The following is a 27,876-nucleotide window of genomic DNA, read 5'->3' as shown; positions in this document are numbered from 1 at the left end:
ATTAACACTTTATGTGCCAGCCTTTTTGTTATAGCAGCTTAACTTTGAATTTTGTACTAACATTGAGTATAGGTTTTTTTACAGAACGCATAGCCTTTTTTAATTATTGCCTTTATGTATAGTCTAAATGTCAGCTTTGAGTCCATTGTTACACCTGAATATTTGACTGATTGTTTTATTTCTATATTATTATTGTATACTTTAATTGGCTGTATTATTTTTGAACCCATACGGAAAACTGAACTGTACCAAGCCCTGCCTTAAGGAGGTACTGCTGTCTAGACTATCAATTTCACGGCCCTTTTTGTGATTTTTTTTTAATGATAGGTAGGCTGTTTTGTACTGAGACTTTATAGATATATTTATTCATCTTCTAAGCATGTACAATATTTTTTTCATGGAAAAATATTAAAAATCGTGGGAATTGTAATTTCTTATTTAATGGCTCTTTTGAAAAAGGTGCTCCAATGGCTTCCAGGATTTCAGATAATTTGAAACAGAGGGGGTTAAAGTATCTTCGTAAGGAAGGTTGTAGTTATAGCAGGAACCAGGGAAAAGTCAAAATCCTGATGAATAAAGAAATGGCGACGCTTCAAGTTTCGAATTTCTATTTGTTAATCGTTCGTTTGTCTTTAGCGTATCGAAAAAAATAGTAAAACTCAATATTTGTTTAAATCTCTAGTTCCAGCTACAAAAGCGTGTCTGCTGAATATTCTCTCTAAATTTGAAGTCGATCGATCTGTTAGATCTTGAAATATCATGTAAGCCAATTTAAATGCGTTTTTTTAAACAAGAAGCTATAACTCTCGCAATTTTTAATATTTTTTTATGAAAAAAATATTGTACATACCTATAAGACGAATAAATACATCTGCGAAATGTCAGTACAAAACAACCTACCTATCGTTAAAAAAAAAAAACACAAAAAAAGGCCGAAGATATGACAGCCTAGACAGCAATACTCTCTTAAGCACTGTAACATTTAATGACCAGTCGAGGAGTGTATATACAGGGTGTTCGGCCACCCCTGGGAAAAATTTTAACAGAGGATTCTAGAGGCCAAAATAAGACGAAAATCAAGAATACCAATTTGTTGATGAAGGCATCGTTAAAAAGTTATTAACAATTAAATATAAAAATTTCAAATCGTTCTGGAAAAATTATTTTCAGTTGCGGGGGTCAATTACAATAATTTTTGGTAATTATATATACCCCCGAAATCCTACCCACTTTCCAGAAAAAAATTCGAGTAAGTGCTGAAAGTTTTGGGTGAAAAAAAAGACTTTCGAATCGTCTTGGAAAAATTATTTTTAGTTGCAGGGGTCAATTGCAAGCATTTTTGGTCAACAGACATACCCCCGAAATCCTACTCAGTTTCGAGAAAAAAATTCCTTACCGAAAATATAACTTCTGGCCAGAATGTCTGCCCGAATTTTCATGCGAATCTTTAAAACGTCATAACTTCTGAACGGATTGGACGATTTTAATGTTTAAAAAAGCAAACTACGCGTATTTTGATGGAGAATATGTAGCAATTATAAAAATATTTGAAAAGTTGTTCCTTGACCCCGCAAAATGAGAAAAACCCCATAAAAATGGTCAAATTTTCAAACAGCCATAACTCCTGCAATTGTTAATATATTTTAATGAAACTTTTTTCTGAAGTAGAGCTCATGGGTACCAACAAAAAAGTATTAGATAACTTTTCTGTAGGGCGTCAAACAAAATTACTAAAAATGAAAAAGGAATTTTTAAGAAAAATCGACACGGAGTAGGTGCCTAAATTTTTCGACGAAAAAAAAAATTTTTAATTAATTCTGAAAAAATTATTTTCGGTTGCGGGGGTCAATTACAATCATTTTTGGTGAATAGACATACCCCCGAAATCCTACCCACTTTCTAGAACAAACTTCGAGAAGGTGAGAAATTTTTCGACAAATTTAAAAAATTTCAAATCGTTCTAAAAAAATTATTTTCGGTTGCAGGGGTCAAGTACAATCATTTTTAGTCATTACACATACCCTCGAAATCCTACCCAGTTTCGAGGAAAAAATTCCTTACCGAAAATTTAATGTGAGGTCAGAAATGCTTCCCTGAAATCTCATGCAAATCTTTAAAACATCATAACTTCTGAACGGATTTGACGATTTTAATGTTTAAAAAAGCAAACTACGCGCATTTTAGTGTAGAATATGCACAAATCGTAAAAATATTCGAAAAGTTGGTCCTTGACCCCGCAAAATGAGAAAAACCCCATAAAAATGGTCCAATTTTCAAACGTCCATATCTCCTACTATAGTGAATATATTTTAATGAAACTTTTTTCTGAAATAGTGCTCATGGATACCTACAAAAAAGTATTAGACAACTTTTCTGTAGTGCGTCAAATAAAATTACTAAAAATGAAAAACGTATTTTTAAGAAAAATCGAAGGGGGTAGAGGGTGCCTAAATATTTCGACGAAAAAAAAAAGTTTTAAATCGTTCTAAAAAAATTATTTTTGGTTGCAGGGGTCAATTACAATCATTTTTGGTGAATACACATACCCTCGAATCCCTACCCACTTTCTAGAAAAAAATTCTAGGAGGTGTGAAATTTTTCGACAAAAAAAAAAAATTTCAAATCGTTTTGGAAAAATTATTTTCGGTTGCGGGGGTCAATTACAATACTTTTTGGTGAATAGACATACCCCCGAAATCTTGCGCATTTTCTAGAAAAAAATTCAGTACGGTTGAAACTTTAACGAGGCCTTCATCAACAAATTAGTATTCTTGATTTTCGTCTTATTTTGGCCTCTAGAATCCCCCATTAAAATTTTTCCCAGGGGTGGCCGAACACCCTGCATAGGAATAGATGGACGATCGAGAACTTGTGAGAGAGCGTATCCCTCTGTTGGCGAGTGCAGAAGGTGTCGCCACAAACTAAACACTCGAGATTAAAATTTGTTTGCAACCCCATTTATCAGGCAATGACGTTGTTAGAAACCTTACTTAACTTTTTAACGACCGGTAGCGGTTGACCCTAGATCATTGCTCGGGAATATTTGCGCTTTTCCTTACATTTATAGAAACGTTAAATCAAAGTGTAAGTGCTTACTACACTGTTTACTTTCTATTATTTTAGGGTAATTAAATGTACATTCTTTATTTTCATGACAGTCGATTAATAGGCTACCGGTCGGTAAGCGTTAACAACCTTTGTACCATAGGTAGGGAATACGATAAAAAAAGGCTGGAATGATTTTCTTCTCGATCGATCGTTTCTACAAAATAGCGAACTTTTTACAGTTCCCCGGTGACCTAGTTCTATACGAGAGAGCGTAGAATTTTGTTTTCCTCTGTAACAAACAAACGAACTGACATCGAAATGTAAACGTCAACGAATTAATGTAACAGTTTCCGCAACTTACGTTTCTACAAAATGGCGAACTTTTACAGTTCCCGGTGACCTAGTTCTACGTAAAAGAGCGTAGAATTTTGTTTTTCTTTCTAACGAGCAAACGAACCGACATCGAAATGTAAACGTCTACGGATTAATGTAGCAGATTCCGCAACTTACGTTTCTACAAAATGGCGAACTTTTTACAGTTCCCAGTGACCTAGTTCTACGTGAAAGAGCCTAGAATTTTGTTTTCCTCTGTAATGAACAAACGAACCGACATCGAAATGTAAACGTCAACGGATTAATGTAACAGATTCCGGAACGAGACGGGGCTTAATCACTGGACATAAACGGTCAGCCGTCGTCCGAGGCACGAAACGTATGATACGTTCGTGGACGTTGTTGCACGTGTATTCGTCGCGCACACACAGGAAATATGCACCGCGTTCGACGGTTCACGCGGGGTCAAAGTCAACTGGTTCCTACCCCATATTCAGCGAGCAACGAATGTCCATGCGCAATTGCGTCACCGTTTCATCCGCGTGATCCTGCGTGACCGCCAATAAATTATCTGTCGTCTCGTTCATGGCGCGAACAACCGTGTGGCAAACGTAACGTGCCTGTCTCACGGGCGAGATTATCAGTTTTACATGCTCCATTTCTTAACGGGCGTCGATTCTTTCCCCCTCGCGGAATTCCTTGCAGAATTCTGTCACGAATGTCTGGTCCACGTGGTATCTAGGTTGGAACGTCGCGTGTTTTTACCCGTTACCGGTTCGGAAAATCGAATAACAGATAAATTGATTTACGACAACCGCGTCAAGCAGCCGTAACGACACGGTGAGTCACAGTGGAAATCGTGCAACGGATGAAAATGCTTCGTCTGGTAAAAAAGTTTACGGATTATTTGAAAGACAAGAAATCTGACGTTTGTAGCGTGTATTAATCCTTTGCACTATGAAGTCACCTCTGTCGTGACCAAACTATTTTTCCCTAAAACTCTCAAGTCATCTCTGGCGTGACACTTCATGTAGTTAATGAAACAAATTAGTGGAAAGCAGTTTTACTTAAAAAATGCTTTGACATTATGTGTATGTACATAAAAGTCTTGTATCATAACACTTCTCAGCATAATAACATTTGTATTACTTATCAAATGCAATCGCACTGAATTGCGTACAAAACTGTCTATGAATATATTGTCTATCAATATGTCTATGAACATCCCAGTTGTTTGATAAAATCAGTTATATGTGCAATTCAATTATTGTTAGTATTGAGCTTATTCTCGTCCGTCAAGGTTGTGCACATTTGATGGGGTTATTTTTTGAAATTTTTAGACATCAAAATGGAAGAAGAAAATAACGGTTATAGCGATATTGAGGATAGCCATTTTCACATGTAGGAGATTATTTTAAAAAGTACCATACTTTAAAAACATATAAATAACAATAAACCAAATATTCGTATTTTTATATTATACATTTTTTCTGAACAATCGTTTTGTTAATATAATGACATGTGATATCAAAACCACAAAAATTAAATCAGAGTTGGTCGAGAATAAACTAGGAACACAATTATGGTGCAAAGGATTAATAAAAACGCAAATGAATCTTCTTATGAAAAAAATTGAATCGTTACGATTCAGGCTGGAAAATGTGAAGCGTTTTATTCCGGATTGAATTCAAGTAACTTTATTGTTTTACGTATATAAAAAGGTTCGTTTGCTCTTCACAGACAACTTCAAATATCTTCAAACAACTTCAAACACCTTCAAACATCTTCAAACATCGTCAAACATCTTCGAGATATTTAAAGAGGCATTTCAAGAGTTTAGAAACATTCGTAATATATAAAACTTTGACGACCTTTAATAAATTATCGGCTTTACATAGTTGCTGGAGAACTCTGGCACGCAAAGTCTGGTCCTCGAGGTATCTGGGTTGGAAAGTCGTGTGTTATTACGCGTTACCGGTTGGAAAATCGAATAGCAGATAAATTAATTTATGACAGTTATGGAAAGTAGTTTGAGTGATATATCGTTTTCCAACTTCCCGACTTTCCAAACCTTTAAAAACTTTCAAAAATCTCAAGTTATTTAAAAGTTGCCGGATATTCCACGCGTTAAAAATATTGGAAACGTTTAAAGACGCTTTCGTTGCATTCGAAGACTTTTATAATACTTGAAACTTTCATGACTTTCGATAAATTATCGATTTTGCTCGGTTCTTGGAAAATTCTGGCGCGAGCTATCTGGGTTAGTACGTCGCGTGTTTGTTTGCATTCCCAGGTTGGAAATTTATCGCATAACAGATAAATTGATTTATGACGGATACAGCAAGCAATTCGAACGATATATCGTTTACTTTTTACGAGTTAAGTTTTTGCCTTTCTATTTTTCAAAACCTTCAAAGTACCAAACACTTAGAAGCTATTCAGAGATTTTCACAAATTTTGAAACTTTGAAGGAACGCAAGAAATTACTTTTATCCCTTCACAATTGTTTGCATTACTCGAATAAAAACGAAAATATTTCTTTAAATACTTTATCAAACGTACCACAATAAATAAAGTTTACTTGTATAATAATAGTAGTATTTTGATTAATCTGTAATAACCCAAACACTTTGAAGCCATTCAGAGATTTTCACAATTGTTTCCATTGCTCGAATAAAAACGAAAATATATCTTTAAATTCTTTATCAAACGTACCACAATAAATAAAGTTTACTTGTATAATATTAGTACTATTTTGATTAATCTATAATAACCCAAACACTTTGAAGCCATTCAGAGATTTTCACAATTGTTTCCATTGCTCGAATAAAAAAGAAAATATTTCTTTAAATTCTTTATCAAACGTACCACAATAAATGAAGTATTATTTTGATTAATCTGTAAATTATTTATGTTAATTATTCTACGCTATCGATAAAAATAGAATTTTAATGCACGCTGCCATCGACAATGGCGCATGAAGTAATTGATAAGTAAGTGAAAAATGACGAGGTTGAAAAAGGAGAAGTAGCGCCGCGTGAAAAGCGGAATAAAAACAGAATGGCGGCACTATTTGTGCCGTTGATTTCTTTCCGTTGCCCGAAGGGAGGGACGCGTTTTGTGAAATAATCATTTGTTCCGATAACAGTAATTACTGTCGCTTTAAAATCTTACGAGTTTGTTGATACCTATAAATACATGTAAACGTGCGATTTGATTTCTGTAGTTACCACTTAAACGCGAAATGCGCCTCGTGTGCCAGAGGAAAAGGCTCGTTACGAAGTTACGTGATCGGCTCTTTAACTTCGCCTAGCGTACGCGTATGTACTCAACGCAATTGCATACTCGTGTCCCGCTTTTAAGTCACTGGAATTACTTGTAAAGGATCGGCTGTCAAAGCACCTTCTTCTTCTTTTTGCCCCCGGTGGAAGCGCCTGAGCAAAGATTGACCGTTTACGCGGTTTGTCCTTCGCCGATTGCCTAACCCAGCATCTGAAATTTTGCCCCAGGTATCCACGGAATCCGCTAAAAAACGTTACGCCGATCAAAGAATACGATTATTATTCATGTATTCCGACTTTCTAACGGTTTTCTTCGGTACGTTCTTTGCAACGTTCCTTTGGCTCTATTTTTCGCGTCCACCGCCGATCGGTTCAATATTTCGAGCACTGATCCTATTATACAGGGTGGTCTATCGAGAATGGAATAATTCTTGCTACGAATTAACTTTCTTTCGTTATCTGTTTACTACGGTAGTGTGCTTTATTTTAAAATAAGTTAGAATTTTCTCTTCGTATTTTCCATCTATACAGGGTGAATCACCATACATTGCCATCTAGATTTAGATTAACCCCTTGACGTAGGATGTAAATAATTTTTCAAACGTACATTATTTAATTTTATTTAAATTTCATCGTACAAGAAATGGCCACGAAAATGAATAGATTTGTTTTAAGAATACCTCGTGAATGTAAAAATGTATTGATCTTAATATACAAGGCGTTCGGCCACTCCTGAGAAAAATTTTAATGGGAGATTCTAGAGGCCAAAATAAAACGAAAATCTAAAATATCAATTTCTTGACTGAGGCTTCATTAAAAAGTTATTAAAAAATTAAATTAAAAGATTTCAAATCATACTAGAAAAATTATATTTAGTTACAGGGGTCAATTACAAGCATTTTTGGTGAAAAGACATATCCCGAAATCCTATGCACTTACGAGAAAAAAATTCTTTACCAAAAATACAATGTCTGACCAGAAGAGATGATTCCCCTGAAATTTCGTGCGTACCTTTAAATCGTCATAACTTCTGAACGGATGGGACGATTTTAATGTTTAAAAAAGCAAACTACGCGCATTTTAGTGTAGAATATGTATAAATCGTGAAAATATTCGAAAAGTTGGTCCTCGACCCCGCAAAATGAGAAAAACCCCATAAAAATGGTTCAATTTTCAAGCAGCCATAACTCCCATAATAGTGAACATATTTCAATGAAACCTTTTTCTGAAGCAGAGCCCATGGGTACCTACAAAAAAGTATTAGACAACTTTTCGGTAGAGCGTCAAACAAATTTTTAAGAAAAATCGACAGGGGGTAAGTGCCTAAATTTTCTCGGCGAAATTAAAAAGTTTCAAATCATTCTGGAAAAATTATTTTCGTTTGCGGGGGTCAATTACAATAATTTTTGGTGAATAGACCTACCTTCGAAATCCTACCCACTTTCTAGAAAAAAATTCAGTACGGGCGGAACTTTAAACGTTAGTAACTTTTTAAGTTTTTTCTAGATTTAGATTAAATATCTATAATTTCCTTGTAGGTGAACGTCTAGAGGATATGTTAAGGTCATTGACGTTTCTTTAAACGAAACCATATACTTTTAATAGCGCCGTGATAGTCCTTATAAAAAAGTGTCAACCTATTTATATTAAAAAATCATTAATTTAGGAAATATTTTAATTTTAATGTAGTTACAGAATCATGATTCCTTTGTTAATGTTATATAAAATTAAAATTAATTAAGGAAACGTTAATGACCTTCGTATGTCCTCCTACAAGAAAACTAGTACTTATAATAAACTATCAACCTATTTATATTAAAAAATCGTTAATTTAGGAGATATTTTAATTTTAATGCAGTTAGAAAATCACGACTCCTTTGTTAATGTTGTATAAAATTAAAATAACTAATGATATTTTGACATAAATAGCAATAGAAAAATGTAAGATTTCATTTAAAGAAACGTTAATGACCTTCGTATGTCCTCCGCACGTCCTCCTGTAAGAAAACTAGTATCATCAATGTGTGCCATATACGTAACAAATATTGAGATATTTCAGGTAGCAGTTGTTACTAACTCACCTTGTGTAACAGATACTATAAGCGATCGAAGATTGATTTATCGATGCACCATTCAAAACTCCATCAATCGTTGATCGTTGTGTAACGGTACTACCTGCAACTTTACGATACATCACCTCGTATTTGGCACAGTTTGACGTAGATGTATTTTACTGCACTCCAGATTTATCACACTTGAGCATAGAAGCACGTAAATTACACACACGCATCGTCTAAATATTGTACTTAACATAATCTCAACAACTCGTTCGTTTCTTCGTATTAATATGATATTTCAAAGTCAATTATTTCCTGTACATGATAAACCTAATTCTACCATTGCAAGTCTCAATTTAACCACTGCATAGAAAATTCTTTTATACAAACGATTTATACGAGCCAACTATGATTTTTTTTAAACCGAATTCTTCTCATTCCACCTCAAAATACTGATAAACCATTTGTCAAAGTATTATGTCGTCCCATAAATTCGTGCCGTTCGATATTCTGAACTTGACGAGGCTAAAATGTATAATTTAATAGAAAACAAACAAAATTTCTCAGTTCAGAGGGTTTCTAAAATTTTAAACATTAACGATTCGTACAAATTTGAAACAAATAGATATTGTATCAAAGCTCGAAGTTCCACACAAGCTCACGAGACGAAATTTTCTTGATCGTACTTGAGCTTGATTGCATGAATATTTTTGTTAGCATATAAGAAAACCGAACCTTATAAGAAATCAAATACAACAGTCTCCAGATTTATTACTGGGCAAACAATTTGAAAATGTTAATGGTTTAATAAAAAGCGTTGAACTACATTTTAATAAAAAATCAAACAAATTTTGTAGCAACGATACAATAGCTTTGTCAAAGGAAAGAGAGAGAGGTGTCCAATGAGAAGAGGTTTACTGTTTTTCATAAAATTCTGTTACATATTTAAAATATTGCTTTAAGTTGTAGTACAAAACTCGGCACAAACATGTGGGAAAAATTTTAATGGGAGATTTTAGAGGCCAAAATAAGACGAAAATCAAGAATACCGATTTGTTGATTGAGGCTTCGTTTAAAAGTTATTAACGTTTACTATCACGCGCACACAACTATTCACAGATTACCGTTCTACAGGCGGAACTTTAAACGTTAATAACTTTTTAACGAAGCCTCAATCAATTGATATTCTTGACTTTTATCTTATTTTGGTCTCTAGAATCTCCCATTAAAATTTTTTCCAGGGGCGGCCAAACACTCTGTATACATGTTAACACCGTACAATTCGTTTTACGATTCGAGATGAAGAAACTTGCCAAAAATCCAGGGTTCGTCGGAAGGGTTGATTCGATTTTCATTTTTCATTTTTTTGGGGTATTCCACTTTGGGTAAACCGTTTGTCGCGCTTGTTTTCTTTGCTATTTTCATAGCGGAAAAATTGGTCGTTAAGAAAACATCTGCGCGAACTTTTTGAACACATCTTCCCGCGTGATTTACAACCGATTCGTTGCCTCGTTAATTCCCGTGCCGGTGGAAAGAAATCCTGGGGTGTCTGGCGGATCCTCGTTTATGGCGGCGATAAATGTGAGCTACCACGAAAGAGCAATTTCATTGAGCAGCATATGCGTAGCGTGATTGCAGAAACGATAGCATTGACCCCCGAATAATGCAATTTATCTCGCCAGATATATTTGCGGGATTCTTAGAGGGCGTGGACAGGAATAGTCATCCACTATTTATGCACCTTTTGGCAGAAACGTATTTTCTCTTTCGCTCGAATGCACGGAATTATTAGGCCTTAAAACCCGATTTTATTCAAGGAATATCTCTAATTCTTTCAGAACTTTTCCCCGTTTTGAATAACAGGGAATTTCCCTCCAATTTGTATCGATAATTCTCGATCAAGGAATTTCCACAAGTGTGGCATTTTTCCTTTGGTCTGGTATTAAATTATTTTTATCGAAGAAGACGGAAAACTCTTTTAAAGAACTCGCATATCGAATTTAATTAAATGTTTTCGAGAGAAATACGTATCAATATTCCATGCAAGGATCGAACCCGCGACCTTTGGACTAGAAGTCCAACGCGATATCTTCTGCGCTAAAGGGACTACAACTCTCGTTCCACTGTTATGAAATAAAGTCTTTAATGACTTTGTCCTACATAAAGTAAAAGCAGTGGAGTTATTCTATTTCTGTTGAGAATAAGCATTGCATGCATGTTTTTTTAATGAAAATTTGTATCCATTAGTGCAGTCCCCTCCCTTGCAAAGGTCAGTACTATCTGAGGAGGACACTCGTTTATTGCACAATATTCCATATACGAACAGGACACTATAAACTCATACACGAGTATCTAATGAAAAAAATCGAATCACCAACCTGTAACCTAGGCAACAAAATCATAACGACCAACCATCTACTATATGAATGTAGAAGATACATCGTCCAAAGACAAACATATAAGATAACAACGCCTATAGCCTTAATGACATAGAAACATATAGAAAATATCCTGAAATATCTAAAAGAAATTTATATTTATCTATCATAAAATATAATTGTTGAGAATAAGCATTTCATGCATGTTTTTTTAATGAAAATTTGTATTCATTGGTGCAGTCTCCTCCCTTGCAAAGTTTAGTACTACCTGAGGAGGACACTCGTTTATTGCACAATATTCCATATACGAACAGGACACTATAAATTCACACACGAGTACCTAATGAAAAAAACTGAACCACCAACCTGTAACCTAAGCAACAAAATCATAACGACCAACCATCTACTATATGAATGTAGAAGATACATCGTCCAAAGACAAAAATACAAGATAACATCGCCTATAGCCTTAATGGCATAGAAACATATAGAAAATACCCTGAAATATCTAAAAGAAATTTATATTTATCTATCATAAAATATAATTGCTGAGAATAAGCATTTCATGCATGTTTTTTTAATGAAAATTTGTATCCATTGGTGCAGTCTCCTCCCTTGCATAGGTCAGTATTACCTGAGGAGGACACTCGTTTATTGCACTTCCTGAGAGTCTCGTTTCTTTTTTTCCGAGCCTCAAGCTCAGTTAGCAAAAAACCGTCAAGCTAAGAACAGCATTTTCGTTTTGTAAAACTACATTAATTAAATACGTACTCAGGTCGAAACTCTGTTGTATTTATTTAGCAAATAAATATTCAACAATTACATTTTCACTTTTATAGTCTTCGGGATTCATTTAAAAACTGTCGATTTTTCTCTTCGTGACTAACATCGAAACATGGCATTGTTAAAAATTGTTCAGAAACTCGCAACTTCGTTAAACATTTTAAACAAATATACTCAGTTACTACTCAGAGACTAATTCGACTCGAGCCCATAAGTAACCAAGAAATAATTTTGCAGAAAATAAAGTTACATTCGTGAAACGGAGGTTCGAGTTAACAATCCCGAATTTCGATCGATCGTAAAACTATTTCTACTCGATCGCGGGGGCAGTTTCGCGCAGGAGCTCTTTATAGCTCGATAAACACGGAATACCGCGAAAAATGCGTTTCATTGAACGGCACATGCTGCGTCGCGATCGTTCGGGGCCTATTGGATCCACCGTCGAGCGCGGGAAAAACGGCCAGTAATGCATCAAATGCGGAGCCTAAACAAACCTTTGTGTTTTTGCTGGAAAATTTACGAGCACGACGAAACGAGGGACTGCACGGTCGATCCGTCTTGCCGTCGACAGCTTCAATGAAGAATGTGCGGACGAAATTATCGAAATCAACGCTTTTCCCGCTGTCTTTGTGAACCGGCCAAGATACGCCGCGACATGTGGTCCTTGTTAACTCCGCCGGCACCGACGAAACTCACACTCGACGACAAAGGAATCTGTTTACCCACTGACCGTCAAAATGTCAACTTTGATCTTTCGGATTATCCGGTGTTTCTATGTTTCGCTAGCACTCTGGAGCCAAACGCGAATCTAGCTAATCAAAATTAATATTCTTCGTCGTCACTTATTACTTAATTTTCTGTTTAAGTTTTGTAAATGTGTATGTAGATGTTGAAATGAAATTCTATTTAGCTATGAAAATTTTTTTAAGTAATATGTGTGCAGAAGTCTACAGTCCCTTACAATTTTGAACACATAGCATTTCTTCTTAACACATTAATTGCCAGACGAATGTAGGGTTATTTTTATTAATTGTATGTCTGGTGAGTGAATTTAGTGCAAAGTAGGCTTAATGTTGGCAGCACTGCCACGCGAGGTGATCTACGCGTCGGTTCCATTGTCTTGTGAGAGTTGTGTACAGCAGAAAATTAATGTTACCTATATATTAAATATATATTTCATTATTATCCAAAATAACAACATTGGGTTACACGTAATTGATCTCATTCCTTCCACAACGAAAACCGTGCAATTTTCTGCATAACTTAAAATTTGCTTCGGTATTTATTTTTGTAAGTTTGCTAAAATTCGCAAATGCTATCCAAATTTTTCCCCTCGACATCTCAACTTGAGAATTAATTTTTCTAGTTTCATAGTGGAAAACCCTGTCGTCCATATATGGGTGACGTGGCAGTCAAAGTGTTAAAACAATAATAAAATTTATAATACAGATAAAGGGTGCTTCACATTTTTCCGTAGACACGGAAAAGTACATTAATTAAATACATACTTAGGTCGAAACTCTGTTGTATTTACTTAAAAAATAAATATTCAACAAAAACATTTATGGATTTTTTGTTATATTACATTTTAGTTTTATTTTTGCTTGTAGAACATACTGCTGACGTATGTACGGAAAGATGTGGAACACCCTGTATATCTAAATACGAAGTATATAAACTAAACAATGTTCTATGTTTGAGAACTGCTAATTTAAAGTAACATTTCCTTAGAAGTTCGACAGACGAAAGAAGGTTTGACCACCACAAGTGCTTATAATTGAAGATTCTGATCGTTTGTCAGTAACTGATCCACAATATTTCTAAACTCGCTATAATCACATCTTGTTCCGGAAGATTACCTATCTCGCATGTATCCTTTTTTCTAATTACACGCCTTGTGTAAACCTGTTTCACACAAATTTGCATCGTCTAAGAACTGCAACGTTTCCAACTCGATGGGGATTTTTATAATGGCGGAAATTTTGCTTCTTGGAAGATCATTCACATCCGTGGAAGAGTTTACGGAAACGCTTCTTCTTTCTCTACTTTTGCTTTTCGTTTTCGTTTCGAAATTACGTTCGGTATTAAAACTACTGGTTCCATCAATTTTCGATTAAAGAAATATAAAATATTTCACTTTACGTTAAATTTTAATTACACGCGTACATTGTGCAATAAATCGGGCAACTAATTTTTTGTCCCATGTTTTAATTGTATATGGAAAATATAAAATACATATTCGAACTCTATTGCTAAATGTAACCCATTTGATTGTTGGTGAAAAAGAGACGAATTGCCGGTAAGTCTTTAAATCTATTTTTTTAGAATTACCGACAGACCGATTTACCGGTAATGCAATCACTGGCTCAAAGAGTTACCGACCGAATTTCCTATAATTGTGTCCGCATTCTCGTAGTAAACATCGTCGATTAATGTAAATTCTGCGAACGTCGCATCCTAATGAATGCTAATACTACATTAACGCCGTAAACGTACGTTCTGTACCTAATTAAATCTTGGTCCGGTTCACGGGAGTACCTTCGATTTAAAATAATATCGTTCAAAACTTTAATTTATTTTTCAAGTAACGTCGAAGTCGTTTACGCATAAACCTCGGCGTTCCCAGCTGTTTGCTGTCCCTCTATTAGCACTCTGAGCCCACGACACGCCTTCTGGGTGTTCCTGAGGCCCGCATACGCTCTTTTCTTTTTAATAATCAATAAGACTCGTCGTTTCGATATTCATTTGAAAAATAAGTGACAATTCGGTCGAAGAATAAGAAAACGCCGTTCAAGTTTTTCATTCCAGACGCATGAAAAGCTACGGGGTTCAGGTTTCGGCGTCGTAAAGGCGGTTTTTTCATTTCGCCGCGTATCTTTTACGCTTCGCGTTTTTCGCGTTCGTCGGGGTATTTTTCAGCGTCCAGTGGAAGCGTTTAAACGCTGTAATTAGAGCCGATGAAGACCGCGGCCGCTTCCGTTCGTCTAGAAACGAGTTACCATAAAGCGGACAGCGAAATCATAGCGCGGCGCGACGCAACGCTAGCGAAAGCATAATCTTCGGTGTTGCAGGCTCCGGCGGTCGGGCCGGGGCTGGTTTCGCGTTATGCTTAATGCTCGGAGCTTCCATCGGGGAAGTGTCGTTAATATTTCGCCGCGGCACGTTAGCCCCGTTTCGCGTGCCTCCCAGCGAAACGAAATTGCGTGTTAAACGGGGAGACAGACGCTGCTCTGCCTCGCCGGCCAACGGGCTCAGCCGTGCAATTACAACGTGATAATGACGAATAATAGGTGCGCAGAATTGATAACGATCGCTGAATCCTTGGTAGCTTCTCGGAATTTTCTCGAGATATCCTTTCATTACGCCGAATGACGCGTGATTTCGAACGCGTTCCACTCGTTTTCGGGCTTTTTATAAAGTTGCTTGTTTGACGGCGTTATGGAGTTTCTTTTATGTAAATGTGGCTTTGAAAGCGCCTGGGATCTTCTGGATGTAAATGTTCGATCGAAAGTATCATGTAAATTCCATTTGGAAACTATTCAGAAATTGTAAACATTTTTCCTTGGAATAAACGTTTAATGACCAGGGTCCGTAGTCCATCTTATCAGGAAAGAACAAGTTTCAACAGTTTACTTATTTGTTGTTTTACTTTAACACCCACTTTAATACCAGTTTATCGTCTGCGCACAATCCAAAGAGCTCTTGTTACACTTTAAAACAACAGATTCATCCTTTTTAGCGTTCAAAGTATTATTGATTTGCGGAATGAGCCCCTCTTTTTCCCTTTTGGAAACGGTAATCCGATACATACCTGCCGCTACGGAGTTACCTGCCATTTTTCAGGCGATAAATCGTCCGTAAATCTTCGACATCCTTTCCACTTGTATTCAAACACTATGGTAATCCACTATAAATGAAAAGAAACTTGTTTTCTCTCCATTTATTTTTACCAAATGTTGTTCATTACATTGTGTTACTTCTATTTACGAAGTAGGTTTTTTCTGGTTTCTTTAATATTAGGGAACATGTAATACCTAATTACGAAACTAATAGAGAGGTATAGATAATATAAACAGTATACGAATCAGTAATACTACACGTTCGTTCGGCCACTCTTAGGAAAAATTTTAATGGGAAATTCTAGAGGCTAAAATAAAACGAAAATCGAGAATATCAATTTCTTGATTGACGCTTCGTTAAAAAGTTATTAAAAAATTAAATTAAAAAATTTCAAATGGTTCTGAAAAAATTATTTTTGGTTGCGGGGCTCAATTACAATCATTTTTGGTGAATAGACATACCCCCGAATTCCTACGCATTTTCGAGAAAAAAATTCTTTACCAAAAACATAATGTGTGGCTAGAATTGTTGCCTTGAAATTTCATACGAATCTTTAAAATGTCATAACTCCTGAACGGATTGGAGGATTTTAATTTTTCAAAATGCAAACAACGCGTATTTTAGTGAAGCATATATAGAAATTGTAATAATATTGAAAAAGTTGTTCCCTGGCCCCGTAAAGTGAGAAAAACCCAATAGAAATGGTCTAATTTTCAAACAGCCATAACTCCTATAATAGTGAATATATTTCAATGAAATTTTGGAGGGAAGTAGAACTCATGGGCACCTACAAAAAAGTATTAAACAACTTTTCTATAGGGCGTCAAACAAAATTATTAAAAATCAAAAACGAATTTTTAACAAAAATTGACAGGGGGTAGGTGCCTTTTTCGGCGAAATTGACAAGTTTCAAATCATTCTGAAAAAATTAGTTTTGATTGCAGGGGTCAATTACAATCATTTTTGGTCAATAAACATACCCCCGAAATCCTAACCATTTTCGAGAAAAAAAATTCTTTACTGAAAATATACCGTGTGGCCAGAAATGTTTCTCCAGAATTTCATGCATATGTTTAAAAAATCATAACTTCTGGACGGATTGAAGGATTTTAATGATTCAAAATTCAAACAATGCGTATTAATGAAGCTCTGGACTCCGGAAAAATGAGCGGAACAAATACATTGAATGTAATTTACTCGTATACCTCGTCTGTGGTGAGAACTGACAAGCAATCATGCAATTTTCTTAAACTGTACGACAGAGTAACTTCAGTTGCACGTACGAATTTTTAAAAATAATTTATTATAAAATGGTGGAACTTTGTAGGAAAAATCTCAAAAAACTGTGACAAAATCAATATTTCTTTTAACACCACATCGAAACTAATTATTCAATCGAAAATTCCGTACGTACAACTGAAGAAAATAGTATTAAGAACCACCGTACAAAATTTTAAATAAATCAGATGAAAATTGACTGAGTTATTGAATCGCCCAGCTGGAAAAATGTGGTTTTGAGAAAAACGCGTTTAAAGTTTAGCACCAAATTATATATGAAATAACGTTGGAGTTTTTAAACTTTCTAAAGGGCATCCACTTCAGGACCCTAAAACGTATCCTCTGTGAAAAGATCATCGCCATCTCCTTCACTTATATCTCCTTTTTCCTTCAACCGAACGTTATTCGTCGCTGTTTTGTGTTTTCGCTCAGCAGCGGAAAGACGAAACGTATCCTATTTGTGTAGATATGCGTCTGCCTGTGGTCCAATTTTAATATCGAGGACCTTCATTATTTATAATAATTCTGAATAGCTACTGTTAAATTGGATTACAGCTAAATAAGTTGCCAGTTGGACCACTTAGTCGTGTATCAGTACATTTCATTCACACCACTTATCGCTCTATACTAAATACTCTTGATTCACATAGTTATTTCGATCAAAACACTTCCCATTCGTATGAAACCTTCGCCACAGCAGAAATATTAATAGAATTTCAAATGAATAACTTTGTCATTGTTGCGAATTTTACTTTAATATTATAGAGGATCAGTTTTAAACCCTCGAACATTGAAAAGAGATAAAAAAGATGTCGATTTTTTCAATCCGTCACAGTGTTTCCCCTCCTTAACCCGCGAGTCCTAAAATCGCGTTAGAAAGTATTTTGTACTATTGACGCTTATGAAAACCCCCAAGATGAGTGCCGAGAAAGTGACCAGAGGTAATTTTCTGTTGCAGCGCGACTACACAGACGACTGCGTGTTCAACGAGACCCTCGAGCAGCACAACTACAACACGTACAGTTCGGCGAAATGGTCGACGACGAAGAAGACCCTGTACCTCGGTCTGAATCGTCGCGGCCAGCCGAGGAGGGTACAGGCCAAGGGTCACAACCTGGGCAGACTGTCCGCCTACGCGAGAGTGTTGACTCAGGTCGCTCCGTTGGAGCGAGTGGAGTCGCTTCAAAGGCGGATGCTGGGCGCCCATCACAACGTCCGACATCGGCACAACAGCCATCGAGGGGACCTGATACAACAGTCGCTCTGTCCCACTCTTCCTGTCCAGGAAAAGGACGGCAGAGACAAGTTCAGGTGTCGCAAACGAAAGAAGAGGAAGAAGAGGAAACGACGGTGCAAACCGGGTGAGAAGCCCGGACCGCAGTGCCAAATCGTCGAGGAGATCGTGGAGCTGGAGGGGCCCAGAAGCGAGGGTCAGCGCTCGAACGGTACTTCCCCGGAGTCGAAGAGATCCTGCGAGGGCGCGGCGAGCGACGAGGCCTGTCGAAGGGAGGCCCTGTCGGTCCCGTCCAAGAAGCGGAAGCTGCGGGTAGACGAGGCGACCGACGGACGGAACGTCACCGGGAGCAACGGTAAGAGCAAACCACCAGCGTCAAATGCAAACAAAGTAAGCGCCGCTGGCAGCATGAGTCAGAGTAAAAAGCCTAATTTGACGGACGGGAAGAAGAAAAAGAAAAAGGGACCGCCGGCGAGGAGGAAGCCAGAGGCTCTGGGCCGCAAGAGGTTCAATGGCAGAACGGACAACACGTATGCGGCGCGCACGGCAACCTCCGTACCGATCTACGCAACGTCATCCTCCTCTTGGTGGTCTCCTGGTGCGTCAACCGGCCCTTCAGGGAGAGGAGCCTCCCCTAAACGCAGGACCAAGCAACCGTCCTCCGCGAGGAACAAGTTTGCCGCCGCGAACAACGCGGCTCCTCGCCGAGTAGGGAAACCATTCGCGAGAAATCGTACCAAGACGATAGACCGTGCCTCTGTCGCGTACGCGTACGACACGACGACCATAATCCCCGACCGAACCACTCAACCAGCGACCGTCAAAGTTCCTGAGACCGTTTCCGATCGATCCTCCCGCACCTCCTTCGAGGACGCCTCGAGGTTGTTGTCCGAGTTTTCCTCACCCATCGACGAAGAACCGTCTTCGACACTTTCGAACGAACACGCGACTACCACAATAGATTCGACCTTGGCCACCTCGATCGAAGGCACGTCGACGACGCTCAGGCCGACGGAGGACGAGTCCAGGTCGCTCGAGGACGATCCAGACGATACCGACAGGTTCGATACGCCGGAAACTATACAGTCGACCACCCCGGTGGCCTCGATCGAGGGCCTGGCCATGTGAGAGGCTCCACTCGCTTCCGGTCGCCTCGACCCCTATCCCGGGAATCATTGTAAACTTACGTGTACATAGTATTCATGCTACGTTACGATTTACGACATTACTACACATTCATGAACGACGATTGCGCGGGGAACTTTCGGTGTTCGATACGCCGATGCTACGGAAACGAAGGGAATCTAGGATCGATGTTTATTCTACTTTCTAAGACTAATTGCCCATGGTTCTCGTATTACGTTGAATAATTTTAGGTGGTTTGGAAACGTTTGAATCGACGTTGCAGACGCTGGTACCAGTGTTGAGCTGATTTTATTCGCGATGAAGGTATACAAATTTTAGATTCATTTATAAAAACATCCATTTATGTTTCATTTGTACACATCCGTAAATCAGAATCCATGAATCAGTACTTTAAACATTATGTTTGAATCTAATTGTAAGTCTAGTTTTAGAATGATTCTAAACATTTTATAAATACAATTTGCCCAATTAGATTCATTTATAAACGCCCATTTATGTTTTACTTGTAAAGACATCCGTAAATTAGAATGAATTAATGTTTCAAATATTATGTTTGATTAAGTCTAGTTTTAAAATGAATTTAAAAATTTTATAAATACTATTTGCCCAACTCTGGTACCGCTCAAATCCTCAAAAACGGTTATAGCAATTAGCAAACCAGGGTATTTTTCGTATCAGATATCTTACAAATCTTGTATCTACTCGTACAAAATGAAATATTAAAATTGTTATATTAATTTCTGAAATATATTGCGGCTGCAGTCAAGCCCTGGTATTTTATACGGTAAAGTATGCTATAAAGATTCACCTCAAAGAATTGCACGAGGAATTGAAGCACATGTTCTAAATTGTAACTCTTTGCACTCTACAGTTTTGTGGTCATTGTGTTTCAATTTTAAACGTCTTTAAAAGTACTCCTGTGTTTTATAAAATAAATGATCCAATGATTATTTACAAAAAAAATTAAAGCAGACAGTTTTATTGTAGAATGAACTACTTAAATACAAGATTGCATTCTATGCATATGCTGATAGTAAGTAAACAAAATAGTCCATGTGGCATATTAATTAGAAGAAAAAGTCTTTTCGTTTAATTTTGTGCGAGGAAAATAGAAATAATCTATAAGATTTTTTAAATAATAGAGTTACACACAACAGTGCAAACAGTGCAATCGAATATCTATATTTTTAATATGTAAAAATCTTTGATAATTATATTTTGCCTAATTATTTCTTTATAGAATATGTTAACAAAGCTACAATTTCCTCTGCTATTCAAGTAATATGAAATCCTATGTTAGCCACAGAGCTGTGCATAGGAACGTAAAGGTTTGAACACGTTTATCAATGTTTAAACATCGTGCCTTTGGTTCTGACATGCAAGTCTTCGACTTAACAGCCACGAAACCCTAAACTGAGTAGTGCATAATGTTTCTGATGTGCAACAGTCTTCCACATTTAACTACAATTCCAAGACTCCAAACAAAGTTCCAGACTGGTAAATTTCAGACTTAAATTACCATCGTAACAAGCTCTCCTCGAGGAAACAAAAATTACCGACATTGGTAAATAGAAAATGTAGACCAGTCGGCGAAAGAGATGAGAATAAACTGAAAAGATGGCGGATAAAGGGTGATCTGGCGAACCTAACATCTTGGAGCATTCGATTAACGATCGATCTTGATTCCTTTCGATTCCCCGGCCACTTTTCCAATAATTGCCGCAAGAAAACCGTGATCCGTGTCGACGGGAAGGGGATTAGTACGTGGAACAGCCTGTTTGGCCCTGGGATGGTACGTCACGAAAAAGCGTGTCGACCAAGACGGTTCTCTCTCTCTCTCAGGCCCTCGTTACTTCGAAAGACGTAATTATGCATGGGAAGAGACGGGCTGTATCAAACGGAGGAGCTCTGTAACGAGCACGTAACTCGTGTTTAATCTTCAAGGAGTTCGCGATGCAGTCAATGAGCTAATTACGCGACGGGCCAACCGAACGCTATTCGCGCCGCGTATATTTGTAATGGAGGCTGGCCAGGCACTGCCTCTGCAAGTCGACGCAAAACGTTTTCTTTCGTATCGCGGCAGAAATGAATGAATCTGTAGTGATTAGCTACTTTCGCGAACGATACGACTTCCGTTTCGAGTATAAGCACGAATTCCTCTGACGCACGCAACCACCAGGCCTGCAAATAAATATTAATTACGCGAAACTAGCGATGGGACCTGGAGTAATTTCAAACCGTATCGATAGAATAGCATCGGTGACGTCGTTCGACGATTGAATAAAATCTAAAGACATGTTGCTAATGTTCGAGAAATTATTTATTTAGTCGAACGGGGTAACTTGCAACACTCTTTTATTTTACGTCGACTGAGAGTTTTTACTCGTTCCTGGATTTTGCAACAGTGTAAAAGCATTTCATAATAATTTGTATTTAATATTTAATTTCAACTTAAACTTTTGCATCTTGGGTATCTTTAACTTCTGATATTGTATTAAAAAATCGTACTTAGTTCATTTTAAATTATTTCCTATTTGCAATTTCCTTAACACGTCGACTGCTAGACCAAAATCCTCGAATTGTTCATGAAAACAAAACTTTGTTTTTAGACAATTGAAAACTAGCATAACCATAATTTGTCATAGAACTTATTTTCAAAGTCTCGTTAACATTCAAGAGTCATATTTAGATTTATTTTCTTTAACATTTAATCTTGAGAATGAATCTTTTTAGCTCCTTAGTGAAAAACAATGTCATCTATATGTTAAACTCGATATTTTATCTCACCATTAATATGTTTTGGAGCTCGAAAGAATAACAGATCATTTTTTAAATTTTACATTCGTTTCGTGCCTATTTTATGTCTCTCAAACATTTCCACATAACGTCCAACGGTCTCAAATTGCAAGAAGGGATTATAATCCCATTTAACGATAATTTTCCTTAGGTATTTTATATTCAGTGTGGCTTAGAATCACCACCATCATTGTTCACGTCTCTCAAACATTTCCACGCAAAGTCCAACGGTCTCAAATTGCAAGAAGGGATTATAATCCCATTTAACGATAATTTTCCTTAGATATTTTATATTCAGTGTGGCTTAGAATCACCACCATCATTGTTCACGTCTCTCAAACATTTCCACACAAAGTCTAACGGTCTCAAATTGCAAGAAGGGGCTATAATCCCATTTGACAATAGTTTTCCTTAATTTTCTCAACCCATTTTGCGAAGATCAAATAGAAAATAACTGAATGAAGCGAATTTTGGAGAAAAATGCCACCTTTAACTGTCTTTCGAGATCGTATCAAAGTAAGCCAAGGCGTCGTCGGTTTTAGCTGAACATTTATGTTTTATAGCTCGTTTCAGACGATCCAATCGATGACAACGCTTATCCGAATCGATCGTTTAATTGGTTGGCAACGATTCGTGAAATATGACCACCTTGCAATCTCACCAAACGCACACAACCAACGCGTTCTGATGGATACAAGCCAGCTTTTAGAGTTGCTTGACCGGGTTCATTTGCTCGTTTCCAAGTCCACCTCCGCTGAATATTGTTGACTGGTTCCATTTTTCATCACTGTTAATTAGACGGTCCAAAAATGGATCTCTATTCGAACGGCTGAACAAAAAATTGCAACCTCATGCTCGATCCAGTTTGTCCGTTTCGATCGGTACACGCTCTGGTACTCGACAATCGAGCTTGGAATTATGGCCAAGATTCTTTAGTATGGCCGTGGAAATTTCTGCGATACTCTCAATAATCTTTTCAGGCGGCTATCAAACATTATATTATATTTGTGAACTGTTTTCAATGCATTTCTCGTTGGGTCGTCCATCATTTTCAATAAATGTTTAAGCTTCACAAGTAATCAATTTTACTTTGCAACGACAGCTATGATCGTTACTTTGTTAGCAATTTTTAATATATATATATATATATATATATACTTTTAATACTGTTGCCACATTAAAGATGTATCGAGACTTACGTAATTATCTAAAGACCCATCGAATTAAACGATTTCATACCTATCAAGACGTACAATTGTATCTATAATCGATCACATCAAGTCTGAGATCTGTTTACAATTCGTAGAAATAAACAAGCATTAATGTTTGTTCAAATAAACTTTCTGTTCGTTGCTAGCGAATTTTATTCGAATTATTATCTAGATAAATATATATTCAATGTTATTCTAATAACGTCAAACTATGATACTAAATTAGCTACACGAAGTCTCGATGATACTTGGTGTCTAAATCTTATCGATGCTACAAGAAATGTCAACAAGATAAGTATAAAAGTAGGTGGCTATACCAAGTTTCTATCGATTAATTATTAATTTTATCACGGATAGTTTGTACAACTTTTTCTGGAAAATTATAACGAATTTTCGAAGATGTCAAATTTGTTTAAATGTAAATTTTATTCGAACGATACGTATGTGAAATTTAATTTGGAATTGTTTATTTTTCCAGTTCATTGGACACTTCAATAATTAATCGCTGTTTAGTCATTAATAGGTTAAATATGTCTTTTAATTTTTATGGGATGTTCCTTAATACCTTACAAGACCAAAATTTGCCAAAATTTTCTTCCAAAACAACTACCATTCAACTTATTAAAAAAAGCAAAAAAATTAATTCTTAAAATTATATGTTGAAGAAAAAGCAATTCTAAGTAAGATTCTGGAGCTTTAACGAGACTATAAAAATAGGTTGTATAACTAAAAACAAAGTTACAGTTTTGTGGACAATTTGAGAGGTTTGGTCTTGCAATGAGCGTATCAAAGAAAAAGCTAAAAAAATTAATTCAGAAGATTAGATATTTAAAAAAGCAAAATTACGTAGAACTCTTGAGCTTTATGAAAGTTTTACAAATAAATTCTATAACTAAAAACAAAGTTACAGTTTTGTGGACAATTTGAGAGGTTTGGTCTTGCAATGAGTGTATCAAAAAAAAGCTAAAAAACTTAATTCAGAAGATCAGATATTTAAAAAAGCAAATGTAGGTAGAACTCTTGAGTTTTATGGAAATTGTAAAAATAAATTCTGACTAAAAGCAAAGTTACAGTGTCGTAAACAATTAGAGAGATTTGGTATGGCAGTGAACTTGTTAAGAGTTAACGAGTAGGTCGTTGAATTGGTCTCATCGCTAGTATAAACAACTGCCAGATTATCGTGATAGTTTTCCCCGTTTCAGCGTCATCCTCGTCGGTTCTACCGTCCTCAAAATGATTCCTTCCCGTCGACACCCAGCGCGATCGTCCCTTCTGGCGACAGGGAACACCTTGTACATTATTCGACGAAAACCTGTCCTAATTAACGCGGCGAGCGTTACACGAGTAAGAGAAGCAACGATAGTATTTTAGCGAGGAGCAACGAGAAACGAGACAATACGAGACGAAGGGGTTGAAGCACACGGGTTGATGAGACTAATTCGACTAACAGCCACGGAGGGCTCCGTAGATTATAGCACCGACGATCGACGAAATTAGCCTTTTGCACTCGTACAACTTTTATTTAATCCTACATGGCGGGAATGTTAACAGAAATTTCTGAAAGAAATAGCTCCTCGTCATACGGTGGAACTCCATTTATAGAAAAGAAATTGTATTACATTGCACGAATGTAATTTCAGAAATTACTAAAAGAAATAGTTCCTCATCACTCATACGGTGGAACTCCATTTATAGAAAAGAAATTGTATTACATTGCGTGAATGTAATTTCAGAAATTACTAAAAGAAATAGTTCCTCATCACTTATACGATGGAGCTCCATTTATAGAAACGAAATTTTATATTTCTCTCCTATATGATCTAATTTGCTCATCCGAATATGAACTTGGATCATTCGAACGAGAAATCGATATGTAAATTCAGAGAACTCCTATTGTACAAAGAAATCCAGTTATTGGAACTGTTTGCCCCCAATAAATGGAGTTTCACTATTCAGAAATCGATGCTCGAAACAGATAATTAGAGGGGATAATTATTTGTAAATTCTACGGTGCCATATCTGGAAAGTGGACGTCCCTTTTTCCTATCGCGAAAATTCATGAACGCTCCAGATTTAAATTTCGCGTAATTATTTTTAATCGGTTCGCATCGCCATAATTGCAACTCGAGCCAATGGAGTGCAAAGGGTTAAAAAAAAAAACGACGGTTAGAATAGAAGAAACGCGCGATACGGATAAATGTTCTTCTCTTTTTTTTCGAATTAAATTAATTAGCTGAATTTTGGCGGCGATGTCCGGAAGACGAATCGCAAGGACGTTCCTTTTAGGGTAGAGACGAAGAGTTCGAACGTTAAATTCGAAATACGTGGAATACTTGCTGCGCATAGGTGAATTCGAAATTGAATTTCCCTAGAAAAAAAATTCCTCGAACTCGATTTTAGACTGTTTACACGAGCCAGCAAGTATTTTCGATCCACGAGCCAGCAAATGAAAATCTCGAACGGAGAAACTATTGATAAATTCGTACGGTTCTTGTGGAAAGATCCGAAGTATTAAATTACTGAGAAGAGTATTACGCTGTTAGAGATATTTACACGTAAAAATTAACGTTAAGGATAAATTGTAATTTGACTGTCAAAAAAAAATTTGTAACACTATAAATAAGATTGATCGATAGACTTTTACGAAAATAATAGTTACTTATGCGCGAACGTTGTGTTCATTTGTCGTAAGTCGAATCGAATATCGTCTGGCCCGTTAAAAATATTTCCAAGCGTTGCGTTTAGATTTTAAATTTAATTCTTGCGTTCGACCATTTCGGACCTGATTGGCGACTCTGAAAACGATAATTTATATTAGAAGTCTGTAATATTCGTTACGCTGGTGTTAAATCTAGGCAAAGTTTATTTTGAATATGATTTGTTCAATTTTTTTTTTTATGAACTACATAAAGAGACTACTGGAAAAATTTTTAAATATTACATTATTTTATAACAAGATTTCCTAATGTTAAAATCCAGGTCCGAATTTTCGAACGCCTAAAAATCTCGATCGAAAATTATTTATTGTTTACATTTGAGATTACAAAGGATTAGTGGTAATTAAAGATATGTTTAGGTAGAAACCTCGCAGCTTCGATAAACAAGAGGAGAAAAATATGGTATTTTCATAGATGAATCGAGAACTAGCGATAAAATGTATTGCGATTGATGTTCATCGCCTGGAGCCTCGCTCACTGATCTAGTTTGCATTTTATACTTTCACAGAACGCCACGGATTTGTAAAGTATAGTAGGGGAACAATCGTAAACGTCTCCCAAGAGGTTCTATCACGCGTCTTCTTGAATCTCGGATTAAGATTCTCGCGATATAAGAGGGAAAATGTCCGCCACGAATGATCTTTGACCTCGCTATGAATCTTTGTAGGAACGAACCTATTAATCTAGTAGTATATTTATTAAAGACTTATTTATTGTAAACAGTTGACTCCGTGTACATATGTCTACGATCATTAATTGTCAATCATGCGCATCGATCATGTGTTCTTCGTATGTTGTGTCTGTCCTTCGGGCGGTGCGGATTCGTCAAAAATAATCGGCGTACGTTAAAGCAGTAGTCGAAAAAAAAATAAAATAAAAGAGAAGCGTGGACAACGATAAAGGCGCGAAGCATCGAAGAAATTTGTAAATCGCGACCAACGAGAAAAACAGGATTACAAAGACAGAAGCTCGTTTAACGGTACCAATTACGATGTCTCGAAGCACTGATGTAATTTAATGTTTAAATTGTAAAACTAATAATAATGCTGAAAAGTGACCAGTTAAATTATGATTATGATGTGGTAAAACAGTTCGTTTTTCTTTATTAACCCTCAACCGACAGAATAACCGCTGGAATTAAACACTACAGTAATTGTTTCTTAATATTTAACACTAAATCTACCGGCATTTCATGTATACCCATTCCTACCATGACTGGTCAAATTATCAATCTTTCTTTTTCTCTTTTACGAGGCAACATACTTCTAATTTTTACATTATATGTATAGAAACTTGTGTCTTGATGTTTATTCGTAAGATGTTCTTTTCTTTTATGTGAAAAAATTTTGTAATATTCATCGGAAAGAAGATAAAACACCCTTGAAAACGAATTTTGTTCCAAGTCAATACCGTAGTTAGTTCTAGAGAAAAGAACTATTTAAGAAAAAGTGCTGCCTAGTAATTACGCAAACATCCTGTATTTAAATTCATTTTCAATTAAATAAACAATTTATGGTCCAGTTTTATCGTACACTAGTCGTACGATCAGTAGAAATTGCTGAAACTTCTTTGGTTATGTAGCATCAAAGTAAATATCAAAATAAACATAGAAGTTAGCAAAAATTGTAGTAGGTGATATGATCGTTAGGTAAAGGATGAAAAGCCCTTTAAAATGAGCGTTTGTACGAGTCGATAGCTTCATTAGTTCCGGAGATATAGCGATTTTAATTTCAAGTCGATGCGGTGGCTAGTTTCGGAGATAGGGTTTGTTTAC

At 36.5% G+C, this 27,876-nt stretch overlaps 1 protein-coding gene across 1 annotated transcript in view; it reads left to right on the top strand.

Annotated features, from left to right (window-relative positions):
- Positions 1 to 19,843, top strand: part of LOC143343903 (uncharacterized) — a 223,287-nt gene extending 203,444 nt beyond the window's left edge. Inside the window, exon 3 of the mRNA XM_076769275.1 lies at positions 17,957 to 19,843. Within this exon, the coding sequence (XP_076625390.1) occupies positions 17,957 to 19,360 (1,404 nt within the window). The 3' untranslated portion in view covers positions 19,361 to 19,843. The remainder of the gene's footprint in view (positions 1 to 17,956) is intronic.
- The last annotated feature ends 8,033 nt before the right edge of the window (positions 19,844 to 27,876 follow it).

The sequence above is a fragment of the Colletes latitarsis genome, chromosome 1 (genome assembly GCF_051014445.1).
Source record: "Colletes latitarsis isolate SP2378_abdomen chromosome 1, iyColLati1, whole genome shotgun sequence".
In the NCBI taxonomy this organism is placed as follows: Eukaryota; Metazoa; Arthropoda; class Insecta; order Hymenoptera; family Colletidae; genus Colletes; species Colletes latitarsis.
Note: the sequence above shows the minus strand (reverse complement) of the source record. Positions and strands in the feature narration are given on the sequence as shown.